The sequence below is a fragment of the Embiotoca jacksoni genome, unplaced genomic scaffold, assembly GCF_022577435.1.
Source record: "Embiotoca jacksoni isolate LCO1_2020_lvr unplaced genomic scaffold, fEmbJac1.0.p SCAF_41, whole genome shotgun sequence".
Lineage (NCBI taxonomy): Eukaryota > Metazoa > Chordata > Actinopteri > Embiotocidae > Embiotoca > Embiotoca jacksoni.
In genome coordinates, this window is record NW_027185394.1 from 1,449,201 (window position 1) to 1,474,736 (window position 25,536).

General features: G+C 39.8%; 3 gene segments (V, D, J or C); all 3 read right to left on the reverse strand.

Moving 5' to 3' along the window:
* Positions 1–1,811: 1,811 nt before the first annotated feature.
* Positions 1,812–2,792, reverse strand: LOC138209813 (immunoglobulin kappa constant-like). The segment is given in 2 exon segments: positions 1,812–2,320; positions 2,783–2,792. Coding segments are annotated over 2 exon segments (354 nt in total).
* A 6,389-nt stretch (positions 2,793–9,181) lies between these two features.
* LOC138209814 (immunoglobulin kappa constant-like) lies at positions 9,182–10,157 on the reverse strand. The segment is given in 2 exon segments: positions 9,182–9,685; positions 10,148–10,157. Coding segments are annotated over 2 exon segments (354 nt in total).
* A 3,697-nt stretch (positions 10,158–13,854) lies between these two features.
* LOC138209815 (immunoglobulin kappa constant-like) lies at positions 13,855–14,846 on the reverse strand. The segment is given in 2 exon segments: positions 13,855–14,374; positions 14,837–14,846. Coding segments are annotated over 2 exon segments (354 nt in total).
* Positions 14,847–25,536: the final 10,690 nt, after the last annotated feature.

Sequence of the window (25,536 nt, forward strand, 5' to 3'; positions counted from 1 at the left end):
GGAAGCTTTCTGAAATAAGATTTACCCTGAAGAGGAAAACTGAATATAAAATCTGACAAAATGTGTTGACATTTTTTTCCAATCAATCCTCTGATAAACTGATTGATCCATTTATAAACATCACAAGACTGATAAAAGTCCCTGTTGGAGTCGGTCGGATCATTTCCATAGAGAGCCACTTTGCATCAGCAGCACCATGCTCCAGTGCTCTGGGACACTTTATAGTCCTGAGAGTTTGAACACTGGATGACTGACAGCTGTCCTTCATGACAACAGAAGCCACAGAAATCCTCCTCATCAGAAACATGACTTTGACCTGCGTCCTCATCTGGACTCTCCTCTGCTGCTGCTTCACAGGTAAAGTCCAGAGAATCCAACTCCTCTCCTCTATGAACATCCGTCCCTCTGAAATGAAGCCCACAAAACCGTGACGCTGCTTTATGTTGTTGTCTCTGTATCCTCAGAGTCCAGAGGCCAGGTCACAGTGACTCAGTCTGGAGCAGTGAGCTCTGCTCTGGGAGGCTCCGCCACCATCACATGTACAACCAGTCAGGACGTTTATGTTTACAACAACTACCACTATTTAGCCTGGTACCAACAGAAAGATGGAGGAGTTCCTAAACTTCTCATTTATTATACTAGCACCAGATATTCAGGGATTTCAGATCGTTTTACAGGCAGTGGATCAAACTCTGACTTCACTCTGACCATCAGAGGAGTCCAGGCTGAAGATGCAGCAGTTTACTACTGTCAGAGTTTTCATGTCATCAACAGTCAGTGGTTGTTCACACAGTGAAAAAGCGTCGTACAAAAACCTCCCTCAGTCAGACTGAACAGAAACTGAACTGATACAGTTCACTGAGTACACACACACACACACACACACACACACACACACACACACACACACACACACACACACACTGACATGGTTCTGTAAAATCACTGTATGCTGATGATATTCTGCTATCAACCAATCAGCACGTTTCCTTTCTTTTTCCTCCTCTCTGATTAATCCAGATCCAAACTCAACCAGGAAATGAAAACCTACTTTAACAGAGCGCTGGTCCTCGTTACAGTAAAGATTGTTCTGCTCACACTGAACATCCACAAACAGAGGATCACTCTGCACCGACCCCGGGCCTTCAAAAGCACACACATAATTCCCAGCATCCTCTGCGCTGGCTCGGTGTTGTGGCCAGTCTTCTTTTTGCATTTCTAAACCAAACATTCCCGGCAGTTTACAGGAAGTTTCACATCTTAGAGTCCCACTCTGTCCTTCTTTCACACTTTCACACAGCCAATCAGGTTGTTTAAGAATTCATAGAGGCGGTGTCAGGTTTCAGAGGCAGGTATACCTGAGTATCGTCAGCATAGAAGTGTGACGCAATCTTGGTTGTTTTAAACAGAGATCCAAGAGGTTGCATTTATAAACATATAAAACAGAATTGGACCCAGTAGGTTCTCTTTTATAGGACTTGTGTTCAAATCTGAGGATTTCATGTTCATGAAGAAATATAGAAAATTCCTTCAAACGTTCTAGCACCACTGTATGTGCTGTGATGAGAGGCTATTTTACTTTTCTCATGTTTTGCATCTTTTGTGAGATTTTAGATTCATTTAATAATCATTGTGAACTTTTCAATTCTGCCCACATAATTCTTGGTTGTTATTACAGAGTTAAATAAGCTCTTAGATTTTTAATATGATCAATAAAAAATACGCTCGGCCATTACTTTAATATTTGAAGAGTTTAAGTGGAATAAAATATCTGATGAAAGAAATCTTTACTTGGAAACATTTTTGATTTGAAGACAAAGATCTTTATTTCACTGAAAACATGAACAACTGTCATGATGAAGAGGAAAATGAAACTATTTGAATCTTTATTTAGTCACATCAAAGAAGGAAAGACAGAGTTCCAGATTGAGAGCAGTATCAGAGTGAAACCAGTATGAGAGTCTCAGTGAGGCAGGTCAGGACTGGGAGCACTGGTCTCTCCTCAGTGTCTCTGAGATGGGAGTCTGGGAGCCCCGGGTGGCCTCACAGGTCACAGAGCCCACCTTCCCCCACTGGTCTGCAGGGAGCCTCAGGGTGCTGCTCCAGCTGTAGCGGCCGTCCTTCTCCAGCACAGCGAGGCTCCTGCTCTCCTCCCAGCTGATGCTGCTGCTGCTGCTGCTGCTGCTGCCGTCCACCTTCCAGGCCAGACTCCAGTCTGAGGGGAAGCCCTTGTTGGCCAGGCACATGAGGGTGGCCTTCTCATTCTTCTGCAGCTCCTCCACGGAGGGGGGCAGCACCGTCAGGGTGGGACGGGCATCACCTAGGAGACACCACTCAGGTTAGAGGACAGGAAAAGCACTTGGACACCTTCATTGGGAGACAGTTCATTTTGTCCTTTAAGGAGTTTCAGTCAGATGTTTTTTCTGCTCCACCAGTCACTCACTCACACATTGTTTCACTTCCCTTTAAGAAGCATCTCATGCAAATCAGCACAGAGAGAATCATCGTACAGTTTACACTGAAATATGTCAAACTACTCTGAAAATAAAAGAAGCAGATGTGGAACAATTTACAATCAAAGTTTTTCTGAACATTATCATTAAAAGTCTGAAAGACATGTTAGTTTAAAGGATTTAGAGGAAACAACAACAGGAAAGAAACTCACCAACATAAAATGTTCTACATGTGGATTTTAATCGTTATTTAACTGTTTAAATTAGTTCAAACTAAATTTGAAACCATATTTGACACGATAATAAAATAGATGATTTTGCTAACTTACAAATACGCATCTTTATCTTCACTTTGTCCAGTTTTACTGATAGAATTTGTATTCAACCTAACAACAGTTGTTGTGCTGGAAAATCACAAACTAATCAGAAGAGGAATAAAGTTTTATCTTTTCTACACATCAAGTTCTTTAATCTTCAGTCTGACAGTGAAAATGTCAAAAGTTTAACTGAGTTATCAGCTCCATGATATAAGAAGACAAATACAAATATAAATTCAAACATTGCTGCAACCAAAAAGTTTCATTTTCTATCTAACACTAAACAAACAATACTAAAATTAGTTTACTATTTCCTTTTTAGTGTTGAAAAGAGAATAAACTTACTTCCAATATCCAGTCTGGTTCCTCCACCAAAAGTCCACCACAGTGATACAAACTCATTGAACCGCCGTACAAAAACCTCTGACTGTAGAGAGACACGGCTCTCTGACTCTGAAACACTGAACTAAACCTACAAGCCTCCACATGCAGCTTTAACATGAAAACCAGAAATAAATATTCATCATCTGAACAATTCATATTTTCTATATTCTTTCAAATTAGTTTTTAAACTTCCATTTCAAAATCAGACGTTGTCAGAAAATCACAGATGTAAAAAAATACATAGATTTTTCTTCAGACATTCTGAGCAGTTAAATAAAAATCTATGTTAGTGACACACTAATTCCTAAAATAAAACAGCTTTAAGTTGTACTTACTTCCAATATCCAGTCTGGTTCCTCCACCGAACGTGTTCCACAGTGATACAAACTCATTGAACCGCCGTACAAAAACCTCTGACTGTAGAGAGACACGGCTCTCTGACTCTGAAACAAACAAACTCACCAAAACAACTTACTACTTTTGTAAATTTGTCAGCTGATATGAAAAATGAAAATAACAGTGTAACAAAATAATAGAATTTATCATTTTGTTTTTAACCCCAATTCAAAAAACGTTGGGACGCTTTGGGAAATGTAAATAAATAAAGAACACGATGATTTGCAAATTCCATAAACACACTTTCAATTGAAAATAGACCAAAGGTAACATATCAACATTCAAAGTGAGAAATATGTTCTCATTTTGAATTTGACAGGGTCATATTGTCGACTGTGTTGCATCAGCTCTATTTTTAACAACACTGTGAACATTTGGGAACTGAGGAGATCAGTTGCTGGAGTTTTGAAAGTGAAATGTTATCCATTTTGATCTGATATAGAATTTGAGTGATCAACACTTTGGGATCTCCTTTGTCATGTTTTTTTTCCCCTATGCACCAATTGTTTTTCAGTGGGTTACAGGTCTGGGCTGCAGGAAGGCCGGTTTATCACCCGGAGTCTTCTACTAGAGAGCCATGTAGTTGTAATATGTGCAGAATTTGGTTTACCATTGTCTTGTTGAAATAAGCAAGAATTCTCCTGAAAACATGACGTTGTTTGGATGTCAGCATATGTTGCATCAAATCTAGTATTTATCCTTCAGCATTCATGGTGCCTTCCCAGACTAGTGCGTCCCTGCATCATCACAGTTGTGGCTTATGAATTCTGTCCTGTTAACCAGTTGGGTGGTCCCTCTCCTTTCGAGCCTGGAGGACACAGTGCCAATTATTTCCAAAAAGAATCAATGATTTTGATTTGTCTGACCACAAGACAGTTTTCAACTCCACCTCAGAGAAGGCAGCTGCGAGTCTGGATCATGTTTTTATCTTTTCCCTCTTTGGAGAGTTTTTAACCTGAATTTGATGATGCAGCGATGAACTGTGTTCAGAAACAACAGTTTTCAGAAGTGTTCCTGAGCCCATGCAGTGATTTCCACTGCAGAATTGTGTCTGGTTTAAATGCAGTGCTGCCTGAGCCCCCGTAGATCACCACCATCCAATATTAGTTTTCAGCATTGTCCATTCAATCCAGATATTTGTCTGGATTCATTGAATCTTTTATTAATATTATGAACTGTAGATGATGAGATCATAAATTCTTCTCAATTTTCCATCGAGGAACAACTGATTGATCCATTTATAAACATCACAAGACTGATAAAAGTCCCTGTTGGAGTCGGTCGGATCATTTCCATAGAGAGCTACTTTGCATCAGCAGCACCATGCTCCAGTGCTCTGGGACACTTTATAGTCCTGAGAGTTTGAACACTGGATGACTGACAGCTGTCCTTCATGACAACAGAAGCCACAGAAATCCTCCTCATCAGAAACATGACTTTGACCTGCGTCCTCATCTGGACTCTCCTCTGCTGCTGCTTCACAGGTAAAGTCCAGAGAATCCAACTCCTCTCCTCTATGAACATCCGTCCCTCTGAAATGAAGCCCACAAAACCGTGACGCTGCTTTATGTTGTTGTCTCTGTATCCTCAGAGTCCAGAGGCCAGGTCACAGTGACTCAGTCTGGAGCAGTGAGCTCTGCTCTGGGAGGCTCCGCCACCATCACATGTACAACCAGTCAGGACGTTTATGTTTACAACAACTACCATTATTTAGCCTGGTACCAACAGAAAGATGGAGGAGTTCCTAAACTTCTCATTTATGATGCTATCAGAAGATATTCAGGGATTTCAGATCGTTTTACAGGCAGTGGATCAAACTCTGACTTCACTCTGACCATCAGAGGAGTCCAGGCTGAAGATGCAGCAGTTTACTACTGTCAGAGTTTTCATTACATCAACAGTCAGAATGTGTTCACACAGTGAAAAAGCGTCGTACAAAAACCTCCCTCAGTCAGACTGAACAGAAACTGAACTGACACAGTTCACTGAGTACACACACACACACACACACACACACACACACACACACACACACACACACACTCACACTCACACACTTCATAACATGTATTTAACATGTCCATGTCCTTTTTCTTTGACTGAAAAACATCAAAAAAGTTCAGTGCCAAAGAATGATCTTGAAATAAATCAAATTGCTTTAACTAAAACAAATAGTTCAGTTCAAAACTTCATTTTTAATTTTCCAACATTAACTTTTTGAACTCTAACTGATGATAACCTCCATGTTTTCTGTATCTGCTCACATGTCCAAAACTTTCAATTATCTGAACTCCTCTGCCTTCAGCATCCCCTCATGACCCGTCACTGACTGACTTTCTGAAATCTGCACATTACAATGATCCAGACATGTAAAGATATTCTAATAAATTCAACCATTAAAATATCATATTACCAAAATTGAAAGACTGAACAAAACTGTCCACAAGTCCAGACTTCCGTACTTCTGTACAGTAAGCGGATGAACAGCCGCCCATTCACATCGGTGGACCAACATATGTCTGAAATGTTCTTCAAAAGTACATACAAACATCACGTTTAATGCTGATTTTACATATTTCAATCATTTTAAATCCATTTTTTCAGGTCAATTAAAAATGTTGATCTCATCAAAACTGATGAAAATAAATTAAATTCATGATTCTAGTCTGGAGCTCAGGATGCAGGACACAAATGATAACAGTCAGGGAGGACGGTGCAGTGAAGGAGGTTTACAAGGAAAAGGTTCAGATGGAGGTGAAGCAGCAGGCTGGATGAAGAACTTTAAAGTCAGCACAGCTTGACGAGCTGGAGGGAGCAGGTGGAAGTGATCGGTTTAAGGAACTGAGGGGGTTGATTGGAGGATGAGGAGCAGGTGAGCAGGAGGGTGTTGGAGACTGGAGGGAAGGACTGAGGCCATCTGGTGGTCAGAGGGTGAACAGCAGGGACCGGAAAGATCTGTAGAAATGTTGAGGACGTGACTGTTCTCAGGGAGATCAGTTAATATTAAACTTTGATGATGAACAATTGTCCCTTGTAATTATTGATATTATGCTAAAAACAGAATCTACCTCAGCTTTTACATCATATTTAATGGTGCCCCGAGTGAGGCTTCAACCTAGATTTTTCTGAATAGGAGGCTGATGTTAGTTTCTTTTTGTTCCCTGTTACCGGGGTGGTGCCCTGTGATTTTTTTTTTACATATTTCAACGTTTTTTGAATGTTAATAGTTATATCTGATAATTATTTAAATTACGCTGTTGATAAAATCTGCTGAAACCATGAATGAACTAGTTTCTTGTTAAAGAATGGTCTTTGATGAAAATCAAATTACTGTGATTAATACAGATGACCCAGTTCAAAGCTCCTTAATACATTTAAAAATATATATTTTCCAATATAAACTTTATGGACTGTAACTTACTAAAGTTACAAAGCTGAATGACTAAAGTCAGGACGGTTCGATAAGCTGGAAGGGAACAGGAGGAAGTGATCGGTTGGAGCAGTGATTGTTCATTGGAGAAAGAGGAACAGGTGATTGGAGGTGTTGGAGACTGGAGGGAAAGTCTGACAACATCTGGTGGTCAGGTGGTGAACAGCAGGGACCGGAAAGATGCTTAGAAATGCAGAAAAGGTCTCTGATGTACCGACCTCAAACCAGCTCACTGCACTCTGCTCTGTAAATATGAGCTGCTAACAGTCTGAAAGGAACACGAAGACAGCAAGAAGTCTGTTTTCTCTCATGTGAATCTGCGTCTGAAGCTTCAGGTGTTTTTCTGCTTTCAACACAGTCATGAGGATTGTTTGCTGAGATAATAAAACACATCAGCAGTGGCTGTCCACAAATTCATGTGTTCAATGTGGTCAACTTTAACAGATGATCAAAATGATTTTATGGTGACCTTGAAGCCGAAAGGTTTTTCTTCACATAAAAAGAAAATTAACAACAAGTCCCTGTTGGATTCGGTCGGATCATTTCCATAGAGAGCCACTTTGCATCAGCAGCACCATGCTCCAGTGCTCTGGGACACTTTATAGTCCTGAGAGTTTGAACACTGGATGACTGACAGCTGTCCTTCATGACAACAGAAGCCACAGAAATCCTCCTCATCAGAAACATGACTTTGACCTGCGTCCTCATCTGGACTCTCCTCTGCTGCTGCTTCACAGGTAAAGTCCAGAGAATCCAACTCCTGTCCTCTATGAACATCCGTCCCTCTGAAATGAAGCCCACAAAACCGTGACGCTGCTTTATGTTGTTGTCTCTGTATCCTCAGAGTCCAGAGGCCAGGTCACAGTGACTCAGTCTGGAGCAGTGAGCTCTGCTCTGGGAGGCTCCGCCACCATCACATGTACAACCAGTCAGAACGTTCATGTTTGGAGCAACTACCATCTTTTAGCCTGGTACCAACAGAAAGATGGAGGAGTTCCTAAACTTCTCATTTATTATGCTAGCACCAGACAATCAGGGATTTCAGATCGTTTTACAGGCAGTCGATCAAACTCTGACTTCACTCTGACCATCAGAGGAGTCCAGGCTGAAGATGCAGCAGTTTACTACTGTCAGAGTTATCATTACATCAACAGTCAAGTTGTGTTCACACAGTGAAAAAGCGTCGTACAAAAACCTCCCTCAGTCAGACTGAACTGAAACTGAACTGATACAGTTCACTGAGTACACACACACACACACACACACATACACACACACACACACACACACACACACACACACACACACACTGACATGGTTCTGTAAAATCACTGTATGCTGATGATATTCTTCTATCAACCAATCAGCACGTTTCCTTTCTTTTTCCTCCTCTCTGATTAATCCGGATCCAAACTCAAACAGGAAATGAAAACCTACTTTAACAGAGCGCTGGTCCTCGTTACAGTAAAGATTGTTCTGCTCACACTGAACATCCACAAACAGAGGATCACTCTGCACCGACCCCGGGCCTTCAAAAGCACACACATAATTCCCAGCATCCTCTGCGCTGGCTCGGTGTTGTGGCCAGTCTTCTTTTTGCATTTCTAAACCAAACATTCCCGGCAGTTTACAGGAAGTTTCACATCTTAGAGTCCCACTCTGTCCTTCTTTCACACTTTCACACAGCCAATCAGGTTGTTTAAGAATTCATAGAGGCGGTGTCAGGTTTCAGAGGCAGGTATACCTGAGTATCATCAGCATAGAAGTGTGACGCAATCTTGGTTGTTTTAAACAGAGATCCAAGAGGTTGCATTTATAAACATATAAAACAGAATTGGACCCAGTAGGTTCTCTTTTATAGGACTTGTGTTCAAATCTGAGGATTTCATGTTCATGAAGAAATATAGAAAATTCCTTCAAACTTTCTAGCACCACTGTATGTGCTGTGATGAGAGGCTATTTTACTTTTCTCATGTTTTACATCTTTTGTGAGATTTTAGATTCATTTAACAATCATTGTGAACTTTTCAATTCTGCCCACATAATTCTTGGTGTTATTACAGAGTGAAATGAGCTCTTAGATTTTTAAGATAATTGATAAAAAATACGCTCGACCATTACTTTAATATTTGGAGAGTTTAAGTGGAATAAAACATCTGATGAAAGAAATCTTTACTTGGAAACATTTTTGATTTGAAGACAAAGATCTTTATTTCACTGAAAACATGAACAACTGTCATGATGAAGAGGAAAATGAAACTATTTGAATCTTTATTTAGTCACATGAAAGAAGGAAAGACAGAGTTCCAGATTGAGAGCAGTATCAGAGTGAAACCAGTATGAGAGTCTCAGTGAGGCAGGTCAGGACTGGGAGCACTGGTCTCTCCTCAGTGTCTCTGAGATGGGAGTCTGGGAGCCCCGGGTGGCCTCACAGGTCACAGAGCCCACCTTCCCCCACTGGTCTGCAGGGAGCCTCAGGGTGCTGCTCCAGCTGTAGCGGCCGTCCTTCTCCAGCACAGCGAGGCTCCTGCTCTCCTCCCAGCTGATGCTGATGCTGCTGCTGCTGCTGCTGCCGTCCACCTTCCAGGCCAGACTCCAGTCTGAGGGGAAGCCCTTGTTGGCCAGGCACATGAGGGTGGCCTTCTCATTCTTCTGCAGCTCCTCCACGGAGGGGGGCAGCACCGTCAGGGTGGGACGGGTATCACCTAGGAGACACCACTCAGGTTAGAGGACAGGAAACACACTTGGACACCTTCACTGGGAGACAGTTCATTTTGTCCTTTAAGGAGTTTCAGTCAGATGTTTTTTCTGCTCCACCAGTCACTCACTCACACATTGTTTCACTTCCCTTTAAGAAGCATCTCATGCAAATCAGCACAGAGAGAATCATCGTACAGTTTACACTGAAATATGTCAAACTACTATGAAAATAAAAGAAGAAGATGTGGGAAAATTTACAATCAAAGTTTTTCTGAACATCATCATTAAAAGTCTGAACGACACGTTAGTTTAAAGGATTTAGTGGAAACAACAACAGGAAAGAAACTCACCAACATAAAATGTTCTACATGTGGATTTTAAAGATGATTTAACTGTTTAAGTAACTTCAAACTTAATTTGAAACCATATTTGACACTATAATAAAATAGATGATTTTGCTAACTTACAAATACGCATCTTTATCTTCACTTTGTCCAGTTTTCCTGATAGAATTTGTATTCAACCTAACAACAGTTATTGTGCTGGAACATCACAAACTAATCAGAGGAGGAATAAAGTTTTATCTTTTCTACACATCAAGTTCTTTAATCTTCAGTCTGACAGTGAAAATGTCAAAAGTTTAACTGAGTTATCGGCTCCATGATATAAGAAGACAAATAAAAATATAAATTCAAACATTGCTGCAACCAAAAAGTTTCATTTTCCATCAAACACTAAACAAACAATACTCAAATTAGTTTACTATTTCCTTTTTAGTGTTGAAAAGAGAATAAACTTACTTCCAACATCCAGTCTGGTTCCTCCACCAAAAGTCCACCACAGTGATACAAACTCATTGAACCGCCGTACAAAAACCTCTGACTGTAGAGAGACACGGCTCTCTGACTCTGAAACACTGAACTAAACCTACAAGCCTCCACATGCAGCTTTAACATGAAAACCAGAAATAAATATTCAACATCTGAACAGTTTTAATTTGCTATATTCTTTCAAATTAGTTTTTAAACTTCCATTTCAAAATCAGACGTCAGAAAACCATACATGTAAAAAAATAAATTAAATTGAAAGATTTTTCATCTGACGTTCTGAGCAATTAAACAAAAAAATTAATTCAGTGACACATTCGTTCCCAAAATAAAACAGCTTTAAGTTGTACTTACTTCCAATATCCAGTCTGGTTCCTCCACCGAACGTGTTCCACAGTGATACAAACTCATTGAACCGCCGTACAAAAACCTCTGACTGTAGAGAGACACGGCTCTCTGACTCTGAAACAAACAAACTCACCAAAACAACTTACTACTTTTAGACATTTGTCAGCAGATAGGAAAAACGAAAATAACAGTGTAACAAAATATGAGAATTTATCATTTTGTTTTTAACCCCATTTCAAAAAAAGTTGGGACGCTTTGGGAAATGTAAATAAATAAAGAACAGGATGATTTGCAAATTCCATAAACACACTTTTAATTGAAAATGGACCAAAGGCAACATATCAACATTCAAAATGAGAAATATATTCTCATTTTGAATTTGACAGGGTCATATTGTCGACTGTGTTGCATCATGTATTCCTTTCACAACACTGTGAACATTTGGGAACTGAGGAGATCAGTTGCTGGAGTTTTGAAAGTGAAATGTTATCCACTTTGATCTGATATAGAATTTGAGCTGATCAACACTTTGGGATCTCCTTTGTCATATGTTTCTTTCACTATGCACCAATTGTTTTTCAGTGGGTTACAGGTCTGGGCTGCAGGAAGGCCGGTTTATCACCCGGAGTCTTCTACTAGAGAGCCATGTAGTTGTAATATGTGCAGAATTTGGTTTACCATTGTCTTGTTGAAATAAGCAAGAATTCTCCTGAAAACATGACGTTGTTTGGATGTCAGCATATGTTGCTCCAAATCTAGTATTTATCCTTCAGCATTCATGGTGCCTTCCCAGACTAATGTGTCCCTGCACCATCACAGTTGTGGCTTTTGAATTGTGTCCTGTTAAACAGTTTGGGTGGTCTTTCTCCTTTCTAGCCTGGAGGACACAGTGCCCATTATTTCCAAAAATAATCACTAATTTTGATTTGTCTGACCGCAGGACAGTTTTCCACTTCACCTCAGAGAAGGCGGCGGCGAGTCTGGATCATGTTTTTATCTTGTTTCTTCTTTGGAGAGTTTTTAACCTGAATTTGTGGATGCAGCGATGAACTGTGTTCAGAAACAACAGTTTTCAGAAGTGTTCCTGAGCCCATGCAGTGATTTCCACTACAGAATTGTGTCTGGTTTAAATGCAGTGCTGTCTGAGCGCCCGAAGATCACCACCATCCAATATTAGTTTTCAGCGTTGTTCCTTGTGATCAGATATTTGTCTGGATTCATTGAATCTTTTAATAATATTATGAACTGTAGATGATGACATCATAAATTCTTAGTAATTTTCCAACTAGGAACAACTGATTGATCCATTTATAAACATCACAAGACTGATAAAAGTCCCTGTTGGGGTCGGTCGGATCATTTCCATAGAGAGCCACTTTGCATCAGCAGCACCATGCTCCAGTGCTCTGGGACACTTTATAGTCCTGAGAGTTTGAACATTGGATGACTGACAGCTGTCCTTCATGACAACAGAAGCCACAGAAATCCTCCTCATCAGAAACATGACTTTGACCTGCGTCCTCATCTGGACTCTCCTCTGCTGCTGCTTCACAGGTAAAGTCCAGAGAATCCAACTCCTCTCCTCTATGAACATCCGTCCCTCTGAAATGAAGCCCACAAAACCGTGACGCTGCTTTATGTTGTTGTCTCTGTATCCTCAGAGTCCAGAGGCCAGGTCACAGTGACTCAGTCTGGAGCAGTGAGCTCTGCTCTGGGAGGCTCCGCCACCATCACATGTACAACCAGTCAGGACGTTTATTATGATGGCAACCACTATTTAGCCTGGTACCAACAGAAAGATGGAGGAGTTCCTAAACTTCTCATTTATAGATCTAGCACCAGATATTCAGGGATTTCAGATCGTTTTACAGGCAGTGGCTCAAACTCTGACTTCACTCTGACCATCAGAGGAGTCCAGGCTGAAGATGCAGCAGTTTACTACTGTCAGAGTTTTCATTACATCAACAGTCAGTGGTTGTTCACACAGTGAAAAAGCGTCGTACAAAAACCTCCCTCAGTCAGACTGAACAGAAACTGAACTGATACAGTTCACTGAGTACACACACACACACACACACACACACACACACACACACACACACACACACGCACACACACACACACAGACATGGTTCTGTAAAATCACTGTATGCTGATGATATTCTACTATCAACCAATCAGCACGTTTCCTTTCTTTTTCCTCCTCTCTGATTAATCCAGATCCAAACTCAACCAGGAAATGAAAACCTACTTTAACAGAGCGCTGGTCCTCGTTACAGTAAAGATTGTTCTGCTCACACTGAACATCCACAAACAGAGGATCACTCTGCACCGACCCCGGGCCTTCAAAAGCACACACATAATTCCCAGCATCCTCTGCGCTGGCTCGGTGTTGTGGCCAGTCTTCTTTTTGCATTTCTAAACCAAACATTCCCGGCAGTTTACAGGAAGTTTCACATCTTAGAGTCCCACTCTGTCCTTCTTTCACACTTTCACACAGCCAATCAGGTTGTTTAAGAATTCATAGAGGCGGTGTCAGGTTTCAGAGGCAGGTATACCTGAGTATCGTCAGCATAGAAGTGTGACGCAATCTTGGTTGTTTTAAACAGAGATCCAAGAGGTTGCATTTATAAACATATAAAACAGAATTGGACCCAGTAGGTTCTCTTTAATAGGACTTGTGTTCAAATCTGAGGATTTCATGTTCATGCAGAAATATAGAAAATTCCTTCAAACTTTCTAGCACCACTGTATGTGCTGTGATGAGAGGCTATTTTACTTTTCTCATGTTTTACATCTTTTGTGAGATTTTAGATTCAATTAACAATCATCGTGAACTTTTCAATTCTGCCCACATAATTCTTGGTGTTATTACAGAGTTAAATGAGGTCTTAGATTTTTAATATGATCAATAAAAAATATGCTCGACCATTACTTTAATATTTGGAGAGTTTAAGTGGAATAAAACATCTGATGAAAGAAATCTTTACTTGGAAACATTTTTGATTTGAAGACAAATATCTTTATTTCACTGAAAACATGAACAACTGTCATGATGAAGAGGAAAATGAAACTATTTGAATCTTTATTTAGTCACATCAAAGAAGGAAAGACAGAGTTCCAGATTGAGAGCAGTATCAGAGTGAAACCAGTATGAGAGTCTCAGTGAGGCAGGTCAGGACTGGGAGCACTGGTCTCTCCTCAGTGTCTCTGAGATGGGAGTCTGGGAGCCCCGGGTGGCCTCACAGGTCACAGAGCCCACCTTCCCCCACTGGTCTGCAGGGAGCCTCAGGGTGCTGCTCCAGCTGTAGCGGCCGTCCTTCTCCAGCACAGCGAGGCTCCTGCTCTCCTCCCAGCTGATGCTGCTGCTGCTGCTGCTGCTGCTGCCGTCCACCTTCCAGGCCAGACTCCAGTCTGAGGGGAAGCCCTTGTTGGCCAGGCACATGAGGGTGGCCTTCTCATTCTTCTGCAGCTCCTCCACGGAGGGGGGCAGCACCGTCAGGGTGGGACGGGCATCACCTAGGAGACACCACTCAGGTTAGAGGACAGGAAAAGCACTTGGACACCTTCATTGGGAGACAGTTCATTTTGTCCTTTAAGGAGTTTCAGTCAGATGTTTTTTCTGCTCCACCAGTCACTCACTCACACATTGTTTCACTTCCCTTTAAGAAGCATCTCATGCAAATCAGCACAGAGAGAATCATCATACAGTTTACACTGAAATATGTCAAACTACTCTGAAAATAAAAGAAGCAGATGTGGAAAAATTTACAATCAAAGTTTTTCTGAACATCATCATTAAAAGTCTGAACGACACTTTAGTTTAAAGCATTTAGTGGAAACAAGAACAGGAAAGAAACTCACCAACATAAAATGTTCTACATGTGGATTTTAATCGTTATTTAACTGTTTAAATTAGTTCAAACTAAATTTGAAACCATATTTTACACGATAATAATATAGATGATTTTGCTAACTTACAAATACGCATCTTTATCTTCAATCTGTCCACTTTTACTGATAGAATTTGTATTCAACCTAACAACAGTTATTGTGCTTGAAAATCACAAAATAATCAGAGGAGGAATAAAGTTTTATCTTTTCTACACATCAAGTTCTTTAAACTTCAGTCTGACAGTGAAAATGTCAAAAGTTTAACTGAGTTATCGGCTCCATGATATAAGAAGACAAATACAAATATAAATTCAAACATTGCTGCAACCAAAAAGTTTCATTTTCCATCAAACACTAAACAAACAATACTAAAATTAGTTTACTATTTCCTTTTTAGTGTTGAAAAGAGAATAAACTTACTTCCAACATCCAGTCTGGTTCCTCCACCAAAAGTCCACCACAGTGATACAAACTCATTGAACCGCCGTACAAAAACCTCTGACTGTAGAGAGACACGGCTCTCTGACTCTGAAACACTGAACTAAACCTACAAGCCTCCACATGCAGCTTTAACATGAAAACCAGAAATAAATATTCATCATTTGAAAAATTCTAATTTTTTATATTCTTTCAAATTAGTTTTTAAACTTCCATTTCAAAATCAGACGTCAGAAAATCATACATTAAAAAAAATAAATTAAATTTAAAGAATTTTCATCTGACGTTCTGAGCAATTAAACAAAAAAATTAATTTAGTGACACATTCGTTCACAAAATAAAACAGCTTTAAGTTGTACTTACTTCCAATATCCAGTCTGGTTCCTCCACCGAACGTGTTCCACAGTGATACAAACTCATTGAACCGCCGTACAAAAACCTCTGACTGTAGAGAGACACGGCTCTCTGACTCTGAAACAAACAAACTCACCAAAACAACTTCCTACTTTTAGACATTTGTCAGCTGATAGGAAAAACGAAAATAACAGTGTAACAAAATATGAGAATTTATCATTTTGTTTTTAACCCCAATTCAAAAAAAGTTGGGATGCTTTGGGAAATGTAAATAAATAAAGAACAGGTTGATTTGCAAATTCCATAAACACACTTTTAATTGAAAATGGACCAAAGGCAACATAACAACATTCAAAGTTAGAAATATGTTCTCATTTTGAATTTGACAGGGTCATATTGTCGAATGTGTTGCATCAGCTCTTCTTTTAACAACACTGTGAACATTTGGGAACGGAGGAGATCAGTTGCTGGAGTTTTGAAAGTGAAATGTTATCCACTTTGATCTGATATAGAATTTGAGCTGATCAACACTTTGGGATCTCCTTTGTCATATTTTTCTTTTATTATGCACCAATTGTTTTTCAGTGGGTTACAGGTCTGGGCTGCAGGAAGGCCGGTTTATCAACCGGAGTCTTCTACTAGAGAGCCATGCAGTTGTAATATGTGCAGAATTTGGTTTACCATTATCTTGTTGAAATAAGCAAGAATTCTCCTGAAAACATGACGTTGTTTGGATGTCAGCATATGTTGCTCCAAATCTAGTATTTATCCTTCAGCATTCATGGTGCCTTCCCAGACTAGTGCGTCCCTGCATCATCACAGTTGTGGCTTGTGAATTGTGTCCTGTTAAACAGTTTGGGTGGTCCCTCTCCTTTCTAGCCTGGAGGACACAGTGCCCATGATTTCCAAAAAGAATCACTCATTTTGATTTGTCTGACCACAGGACAGTTTTCCAATTCACCTCAGAGAAGGAGTCTGCGAGTCTGGATCATGTTTTTATCTTGTTTCCTCTTTGGAGAGTTTTAACCTGAATTTGATGATGCAGAGATGAACTGTGGTCAGAAACAACAGTTTTCAGAAGTGTTCCTGAGCCCATGCAGTGATTTCCACTACAGAATTGTGTCTGGTTTAAATGCAGTGCTGCCTGAGCGCCCGAAGATCACCACCATCCAATATTAGTTTTCAGCGTTGTTCCTTGTGTCCAGATATTTGTCTGGATTCATTGAATCTTTTAATAATATTATGAACTGTAGATGATGAGATCATAAATTCTTGGTAATTTTCCATCGAGGAACAACTGATTGATAAATTTATAAACATCACAAAACTGATAAAAGTCCCTGTTGGAGTCGGTCGGATCATTTCCATAGAGAGCCACTTTGCATCAGCAGCACCATGCTCCAGTGCTCTGGGACACTTTATAGTCCTGAGAGTTTGAACACTGGATGACTGACAGCTGTCCTTCATGACAACAGAAGCCACAGAAATCCTCCTCATCAGAAACATGACTTTGACCTGCGTCCTCATCTGGACTCTCCTCTGCTGCTGCTTCACAGGTAAAGTCCAGAGAATCCAACTCCTCTCCTCTATGAACATCCGTCCCTCTGAAATGAAGCCCACAAAACCGTGACGCTGCTTTATGTTGTTGTCTCTGTATCCTCAGAGTCCAGAGGCCAGGTCACAGTGACTCAGTCTGGAGCAGTGAGCTCTGCTCTGGGAGGCTCCGCCACCATCACTTGTACAACCAGTCAGAACGTATATAGTTCTAATCCTTTAGCCTGGTACCAACAGAAAGATGGAGGAGTTCCTAAACTTCTCATTCATTATGCTAGCACCAGATATTCAGGGATTTCAGATCGTTTTACAGGCAGTGGATCAAACTCTGACTTCACTCTGACCATCAGAGGAGTCCAGGCTGAAGATGCAGCAGTTTACTACTGTCAGAGTTATCATTACATCAACAGTCAGGATGTGTTCACACAGTGAAAAAGCGTCGTACAAAAACCTCCCTCAGTCAGACTGAACAGAAACTGAACTGATACAGTTCACTGAGTACACACACACACACACACACACACACACACACACACACACACACACACACACTACATATAACTTGATAAATATAATCACCTCAAACATATTTTGTTTCAGAACTATAGATAAGAAGTTGAACCTTCAACACATTTATTTCAGAGATCAACTTTAAATGAAGAAATTAAAATTTCCAATTCATAGAATAAAAAATTCCACACGAGGAAAACTGAAGTTGTTTGAACAGAAATATTTCTTATTTAAAGTCAAAGTGAGGATTTATGTTTGTTGTCTTCATGTAGGCAGGAATGACTTCAAACTCAGGCGTCATTATTGATAGAACAGGAAGGACTTTTATTCAACACTCAACTTCCTTTTTAAATCATAAAACCTTCAAAATAAATGTTTTGAATGTTCTCAAAAGGGTTGAAACAGATTTTAATTAAACAGAAAAAGATGGATTATTTAAATCTAGAGAATTTATTTAAATTGCAGCATCTGTATGTCAAATATTTTTACAAGAACAAAAAGACACGAGAAAAATGGAGAAAATATTCAGAATAAATTTCAGTGCAACCAGATTATTGATTGATTTTAACATGATGTCAGTCTGTTTGACGTGAAGCCTTCACGGATGTTGAAAGTATTTAATATTTCAAATATCACACAAACACAACCCACAACAACAGGTCACATTAACAGAGGCCTGTTACTGTGTCCTCTATGAGTCACACCTGTCCAACAATCCTGCTGTTTAATCAGCACCTTGATGTTCTACACCTGTCAGGTGGACGGATGATCTCAGAAAAGGTGAATCGATCACTGACAGGAATTTAACAAACTTCTGATCAAAATTTAATAGAAATAAACTTTTGTGTGTATTAAAGAAATCTGAGATTTTTTACTTGAACCAATGAAAAATGTGACAAAAACTAACACCTTGTTTTATCTATGTTTGAAGAGGGAATTTAGAAAATATACATTTTTAATTATTGTCTTGTTAATTTCCCTCAAAACAGATTCATTATTAAGACGCGAGAAACTGTAAGAACAACATACAACAAGTTTTAACAACATTAAAATGAGTAAATACATGAACAATCTACCTTCCTTTAAACTGACTGATTCATTGATCAACTCACTGAAACTATTTCAATGAAACAGGAAGCTTTCTGAAATAAGATTTACCCTGAAGAGGAAAACTGAATATAAAATCTGACAAAATGTGTTGACATTTTTTTCCAATCAATCCTCTGATAAACTGATTGATCCATTTATAAACATCACAAGACTGATAAAAGTCCCTGTTGGAGTCGGTCGGATCATTTCCATAGAGAGCCACTTTGCATCAGCAGCACCATGCTCCAGTGCTCTGGGACACTTTATAGTCCTGAGAGTTTGAACACTGGATGACTGACAGCTGTCCTTCATGACAACAGAAGCCACAGAAATCCTCCTCATCAGAAACATGACTTTGACCTGCGTCCTCATCTGGACTCTCCTCTGCTGCTGCTTCACAGGTAAAGTCCAGAGAATCCAACTCCTCTCCTCTATGAACATCCGTCCCTCTGAAATGAAGCCCACAAAACCGTGACGCTGCTTTATGTTGTTGTCTCTGTATCCTCAGAGTCCAGAGGCCAGGTCACAGTGACTCAGTCTGGAGCAGTGAGCTCTGCTCTGGGAGGCTCCGCCACCATCACATGTACAACCAGTCAGAACGTTTATTATAATGGCAACCATTTTTTAGCCTGGTACCAACAGAAAGATGGAGGAGTTCCTAAACTTCTCATTTATTACACTAGCACCAGACAATCAGGGATTTCAGATCGTTTTACAGGCAGTGGATCAAACTCTGACTTCACTCTGACCATCAGAGGAGTCCAGGCTGAAGATGCAGCAGTTTACTACTGTCAGAGTCAACATTACATCAACAGTCAGCATTTGTTCACACAGTGAAAAAGCGTCGTACAAAAACCTCCCTCAGTCAGACTGAACAGAAACTGAGTACACACACACACACACACACAAACACACACACACACACACACACACACACACACACACACACACACACACACACACACACACACACTTCATAACATTTATTTAAAATTTCCATGTTCTTTAACCATGAATAAAAAAGTATCAAAGAAGTTCAGTGCCAAAAAATGTATCTTGAAAGAAATCAAATTACTTCAACTAAAACAAATAGTTCAGTTCAAAACTCCATAATTCATGAAATGATTTTGTATTTTCCAACATGAACTGTATGAACTCTAACTGATGATGACTTCCATGTTTTCTGGCTCTGCTCACGTGTCCAAAACTTTCAGTTATCAGAGCTGCTCGGCCTTCAGCATCCCCTCATGACTCATCACTGATTTACTTTCTGAAATCTCCACATTAAAACAATCAAAACATGTCAAATATTCCAAATAAAAACCTCATTTCCAAAAAAGCTTGGACGTTGATAAAATTTGAGAAAGAGAAGAAGATGGTGAGGTATGAGTCAGTTAAAGAGTAGGATGAAAGAAAAGAAGCTCAGCATGTAACGAGGTCCTCCAGCAGCCTCGGCCTATAACAGCATAACTAAGGGTTGGTTCAGGTCTACCTGAGCCAGCCCTAACTATAGGCTTTATAAAAAAGGAACGTTTTGAGTCTAATCTTAAAGCTAGAGAGGGTTTCTGCACCTTGAACACAAACTGGGAGCTGGTTCCACAGGGGAGGAGCCTGAAAACTGAAGCTCCGCCTCCCATTCTACTTCTGGAAACTCTAGGAACCACAAGTAGACCAGCGTACTGAGAGAGGAGTGCTCTGCTAGGATTATATGGTTCTATAAGATCTCTAAGATATGATGGAGCCTGGTCATGTAGAGCTTTGTAAGTCATCAAGAGAATTTTAAATTCTATTCTTGATTTAACAGGAAGCCAGTGAAGAGAAACTAAAACTGTAGAAATATGATCTCTTACTAAATCCTGACAGTACTCTTGCTGCAGCATTTTGGATCAGCTGCAGGTTTGTAATGAATAATTTGGACATCCTAATAACAAGGAATTACAATAATCTAGTCCAGAAGTAACAAACACATGAATGAGTTTTTCTGCGTCACGCTGAGGAAGGATTTTCCTGATTTTATTAATATTACGTAGATGAAAGACGGCAGTTCTGGACGTTTGCTTTATATGGTGTCTAAAGGACAAATCCTCATCAAAGATGACTCCAAGGTTCCTCACAGTTTTGCTGGAGGCCAAGACAACGTCATCTAGAGTAACTAAGTGATTACAGAAAGAGTTTCTGAGGTGTTTAGGACCAAGTACAAGAACTTCTATTTTGTCTGAATTTAGAAGCAGGAAGTTTTTGGTCATCCAGGCCTTTATGTCTTTTAGACAGGCTTCAAGTTTTACTAACTGATTAGTTTCATCTGGTTTTATAGAAAGATATAGCTGAGTGTCATCTGCATAACAATGGAAGTTGATGCAGTGCTTCCTGATGACATCTCCTAATGGAAGCATGTACAAAGTAAAAAGTATTGGGCCTAACACTGAGCCTCGTGGAACTCCATAACTAACTCTTGTTTGTCTGGAAGACTCATTGTTGACATGGACAAACTGGAATCTATCTGATAAGTAGGATTTGAATCAGTCTAATGCAGTTCCTTTATTCCTGGTAAGGTCTTCTGGTGTTGGAGACTGGAGGGAAGGACTGAGGCCATCTGGTGGTCAGAGGGTGAACAGCAGGGACCGGAAAGATCCACAAAAAAGAAATAACGGCTGAAAGCAGAGAAACAGGCAGAAGGACATATCAGAAATTTTTAACGAGAATTATTTTCTGTTTCATTAGATTTATTTTCTGAAACATGCAGTTAATTGTGTTGAATTTATTATAATTACCAAATGATGTGCATTTAATTCACAGCTTTGAGAAATCAGAATCTGAAGTTGTTTTTTATGCACAATTAAATAATTGGCTCCAGTTTATAAAATTATCAACTTCATCCACGTTCATGTTGCTTTTTTTAAGATGTCTAAATGTGAACTAACGTTTGAAATATATAAATATTGAAAATATTCCCCAAATAAGTTTAAAGTAGTGGCTGAATTTTTCTTTAACCCTTTACAATTTCTAATTTGCTGCATAAATACGACCAAAAATATCATCAGGTTTTCTCAAGTCCTTAAAGTAAACAGTGAGAACCCAAATAAACAAATTAGATTAAAGAAATTCTATCAAGGTCAGATGTCAAGGTCAAATGAATACTCTGATAAACTGATTGATCCATTTATAAACATCACAAGACTGATAAAAGTCCCTGTTGGAGTCGGTCGGATCATTTCCATAGAGAGCTACTTTGCATCAGCAGCACCATGCTCCAGTGCTCTGGGACACTTTATAGTCCTGAGAGTTTGAACACTGGATGACTGACAGCTGTCCTTCATGACAACAGAAGCCACAGAAATCCTCCTCATCAGAAACATGACTTTGACCTGCGTCCTCATCTGGACTCTCCTCTGCTGCTGCTTCACAGGTAAAGTCCAGAGAATCCAACTCCTGTCCTCTATGAACATCCGTCCCTCTGAAATGAAGCCCACAAAACCGTGACGCTGCTTTATGTTGTTGTCTCTGTATCCTCAGAGTCCAGAGGCCAGGTCACAGTGACTCAGTCTGGAGCAGTGAGCTCTGCTCTGGGAGGCTCCGCCACCATCACATGTACAACCAGTCAGGACGTATTTAGTTCTAATCTTTTAGCCTGGTACCAACAGAAAGATGGAGGAGTTCCTAAACTTCTCATTTATAGATCTAGCACCAGACAATCAGGGATTTCAGATCGTTTTAAAGGCAGTGGATCAAACTCTGACTTCACTCTGACCATCAGAGGAGTCCAGGCTGAAGATGCAGCAGTTTACTACTGTCAGAGTTTTCATGTCATCAACAGTCAGTATGTGTTCACACAGTGAAAAAGCGTCGTACAAAAACCTCCCTCAGTCAGACTGAACAGAAACTGAACTGATACAGTTCACTGAGTACACACACACACACACACACACACACACACACACACACACATACACACACACACACACACACACACATACACACACACACACTACATATAACTTGATAAATATAATCACTTCAAACATATTTTGTTTCAGAACTATAGATTAGAAGTTGAACCTTCAACACATTTATTTCAGAGATCAACTTTAAATGAATAAATTTAAATGTCCAATTCATAGAATAAAAAATTCCACACGAGGAAAACTGAAGTTGTTGGAACAGAAATATTTCTTATTTAAAGTCAAAGTGAGGATTTATGTTTGTTGTCTTCATGTCGGCAGGAATGACTTCAAACTCAGGCGTCATTATTGATAGAACAGGAAGGACTTTTATTCAACACTCAACTTCCTTTTTAAATCATAAAACCTTCAAAATAAAAGTGTTGAATGTTGTCAAAAGGGTTGAAACAGATTTTAATTAAACAGAAAAAGATGGATTTTGTAAATCTAGAGAATTCATTTAAATTGCAGCATCTGCATGTCAAATATTTTTACAAGAACAAAAAGATACGAGAAAAATGGAGAAAATATTCAGAATAAATTTCAGTGCAACCAGATTATTGATTGATTTTAACATGATGTCAGTCTGTTTGACGTGAAGCCTTCATGGATGTAGAAAGTATTTAATATTTCAAATATCACACAAACACAACCCACAACAACAGGTCACATTAACAGAGGCCTGTTACTGTGACCTCTATGAGTGACACCTGTCCAACAATCCTGCTGTTTAATCAGCACCTTGATGTTCTACACCTGTCAGGTGGACGGATGATCTCAGAAAAGGTGAATCGATCACTGACAGGAATTTAACAAACTTGTGATCAAAATTTAATAGAAATAAACTTTTGTGTGTATTAAAGAAATCTGAGATTTTTTACTTGAACCAATGAAAAATGTGACAAAAACTAACACCTTGTTTTATCTATGTTTGAAGAGGGAATTTAGAAAATACACATTTTTAATTATTGTCTTGTTAATTTCCCTCAAAACAGATTCATTATTAAGACGCGAGAAACTGTAAGAACAACATACAACAAGTTTTACCAACATTAAAATGAGTAAATACATTAACAATCTACCTTCCTTTAAACTAGTGATGGTGAGATGAAGCCTCATGAGGCATCGAACCACTTCAGCCAATTGGTTCAGAGAAAGGGTTCATTACTCGAAGCTTCATGTGAACACGAAACCACCTACTGGCCAAGTGTATAACCACAGGCAGCTGTATCTGAACCACATGTGATGCATTGCATTTTTGTGTCTGTTATGGCTGTTGGGAATGACTATGAATTACAAAAATGTATGACCAAATAATTTCTGCACATAAATTATCACATATGTGCATAATAACATATTTTTTGAATGTATTCTGTGTGTGTAAATTTTCCCAAAATGGTCGTATCATATGATATGGCAGGTTGTGTAATCATGTTTTTCTGTCACTTTAGGAACATGGCATGGGCTTAAGCAGGCAGAGGACAGTGGAAGTGCTTGTGGAACTAGGAAGAGGGGACTGAATATGCTTGTGTAACTTGGACAATGATGTACAGGACAGGGGACATTTTATTCATTTTTATTCAGAAATAACAGTTTCTCAACAGTTTTTGGTTTTGTGGATGTCCACATGTCAGAAGTAAGGCTAACAGCAGCCACCTTTTCCACTTTAGCCTTCTCCTTCTCCTTAGCTGACTCATACTTGGCCTCCACCATGGCCTTCAGAGCCTAAAGGAAAAAATACATAGTGCTGAACTGTGAGACACAATAAAGTACTCATTTGTTTCATGCATGCACCCATACATACCTGCCTTGTAGGGAGAACATAATTAGGATCCAGTTTGGACACAAATGCCCTGAATCCAACATCATCCACAATACTGAAGGGCTGTGTGTCCTTCACTATCATGGAGACGAGGGCTTCATCCAGCTCTTGTTTTCTGGTGGCTGGTTTGTCTTTATTTGCACAATAAACAAAAGTGAACAGGGAAAAATTGTGATGGTGCATTTGTAATATTGTAATGACTTACCTTGTCTGGGTGAAGCTCCAGTTTCCTCCTTATTCTCATGCAAGGCACGGTAACACCTCAGCATGGATGAGGTGTTGTTATTGTACCCCAACTCCTTGGAGCACAATAAACACCTCACCTTTGAATAAAATAAGAAACTGTGAAAAATACAGTTCTTGATAAGCAAACCTAATGTGTCTGAAATAGAGTTAGATTTAGCTTATTAGGAGTTATCAAATCAAAGTGTTCCCACAGGGGAAATCCTCCTCTTCCTAGCTGGCTCCATCTTATCACCTCCTTCTCTCCTCTCTCTCTCTCTCTAAACTCTCCAAACTATCCAAACTCTCAACTGACCTCAACTCTCCACCAACAACCCACATTTTGAATGGAGCCTGAAGAGTTTATATTGCTGTCAAACCTCCCGGCAAAATCTGAACCACTTCCCGAAGCAGTCAGGTGGTACAGCCGGGCAGCGAGGCTTCGGACGTCATCATTTTGGCTCCTCCCCTAAATGAAGCAAGCCTCGACACGCGCGTCGAGGAAACGCCCCCTCCATTACTCAACACACGCTTCGAAGCGTCGGCACATCTCGTAACATCACTGCTTTAAACTGACTGATTCATTGATCAACTCACTGAAACTATTTTAATGATAGAGGAAGCTTCCTGAAATAAGATTTACCCTGAAGAGGAAAACTGAATATAAAATCTGACAAAATGTGTTGACATATTTTCCAATCAATCCTCTGATAAACTGATTGATCCATTTATAAACATCACAAGACTGATAAAAGTCCCTGTTGGAGTCGGTCGGATCATTTCCATAGAGAGCCACTTTGCATCAGCAGCACCATGCTCCAGTGCTCTGGGACACTTTATAGTCCTGAGAGTTTGAACAC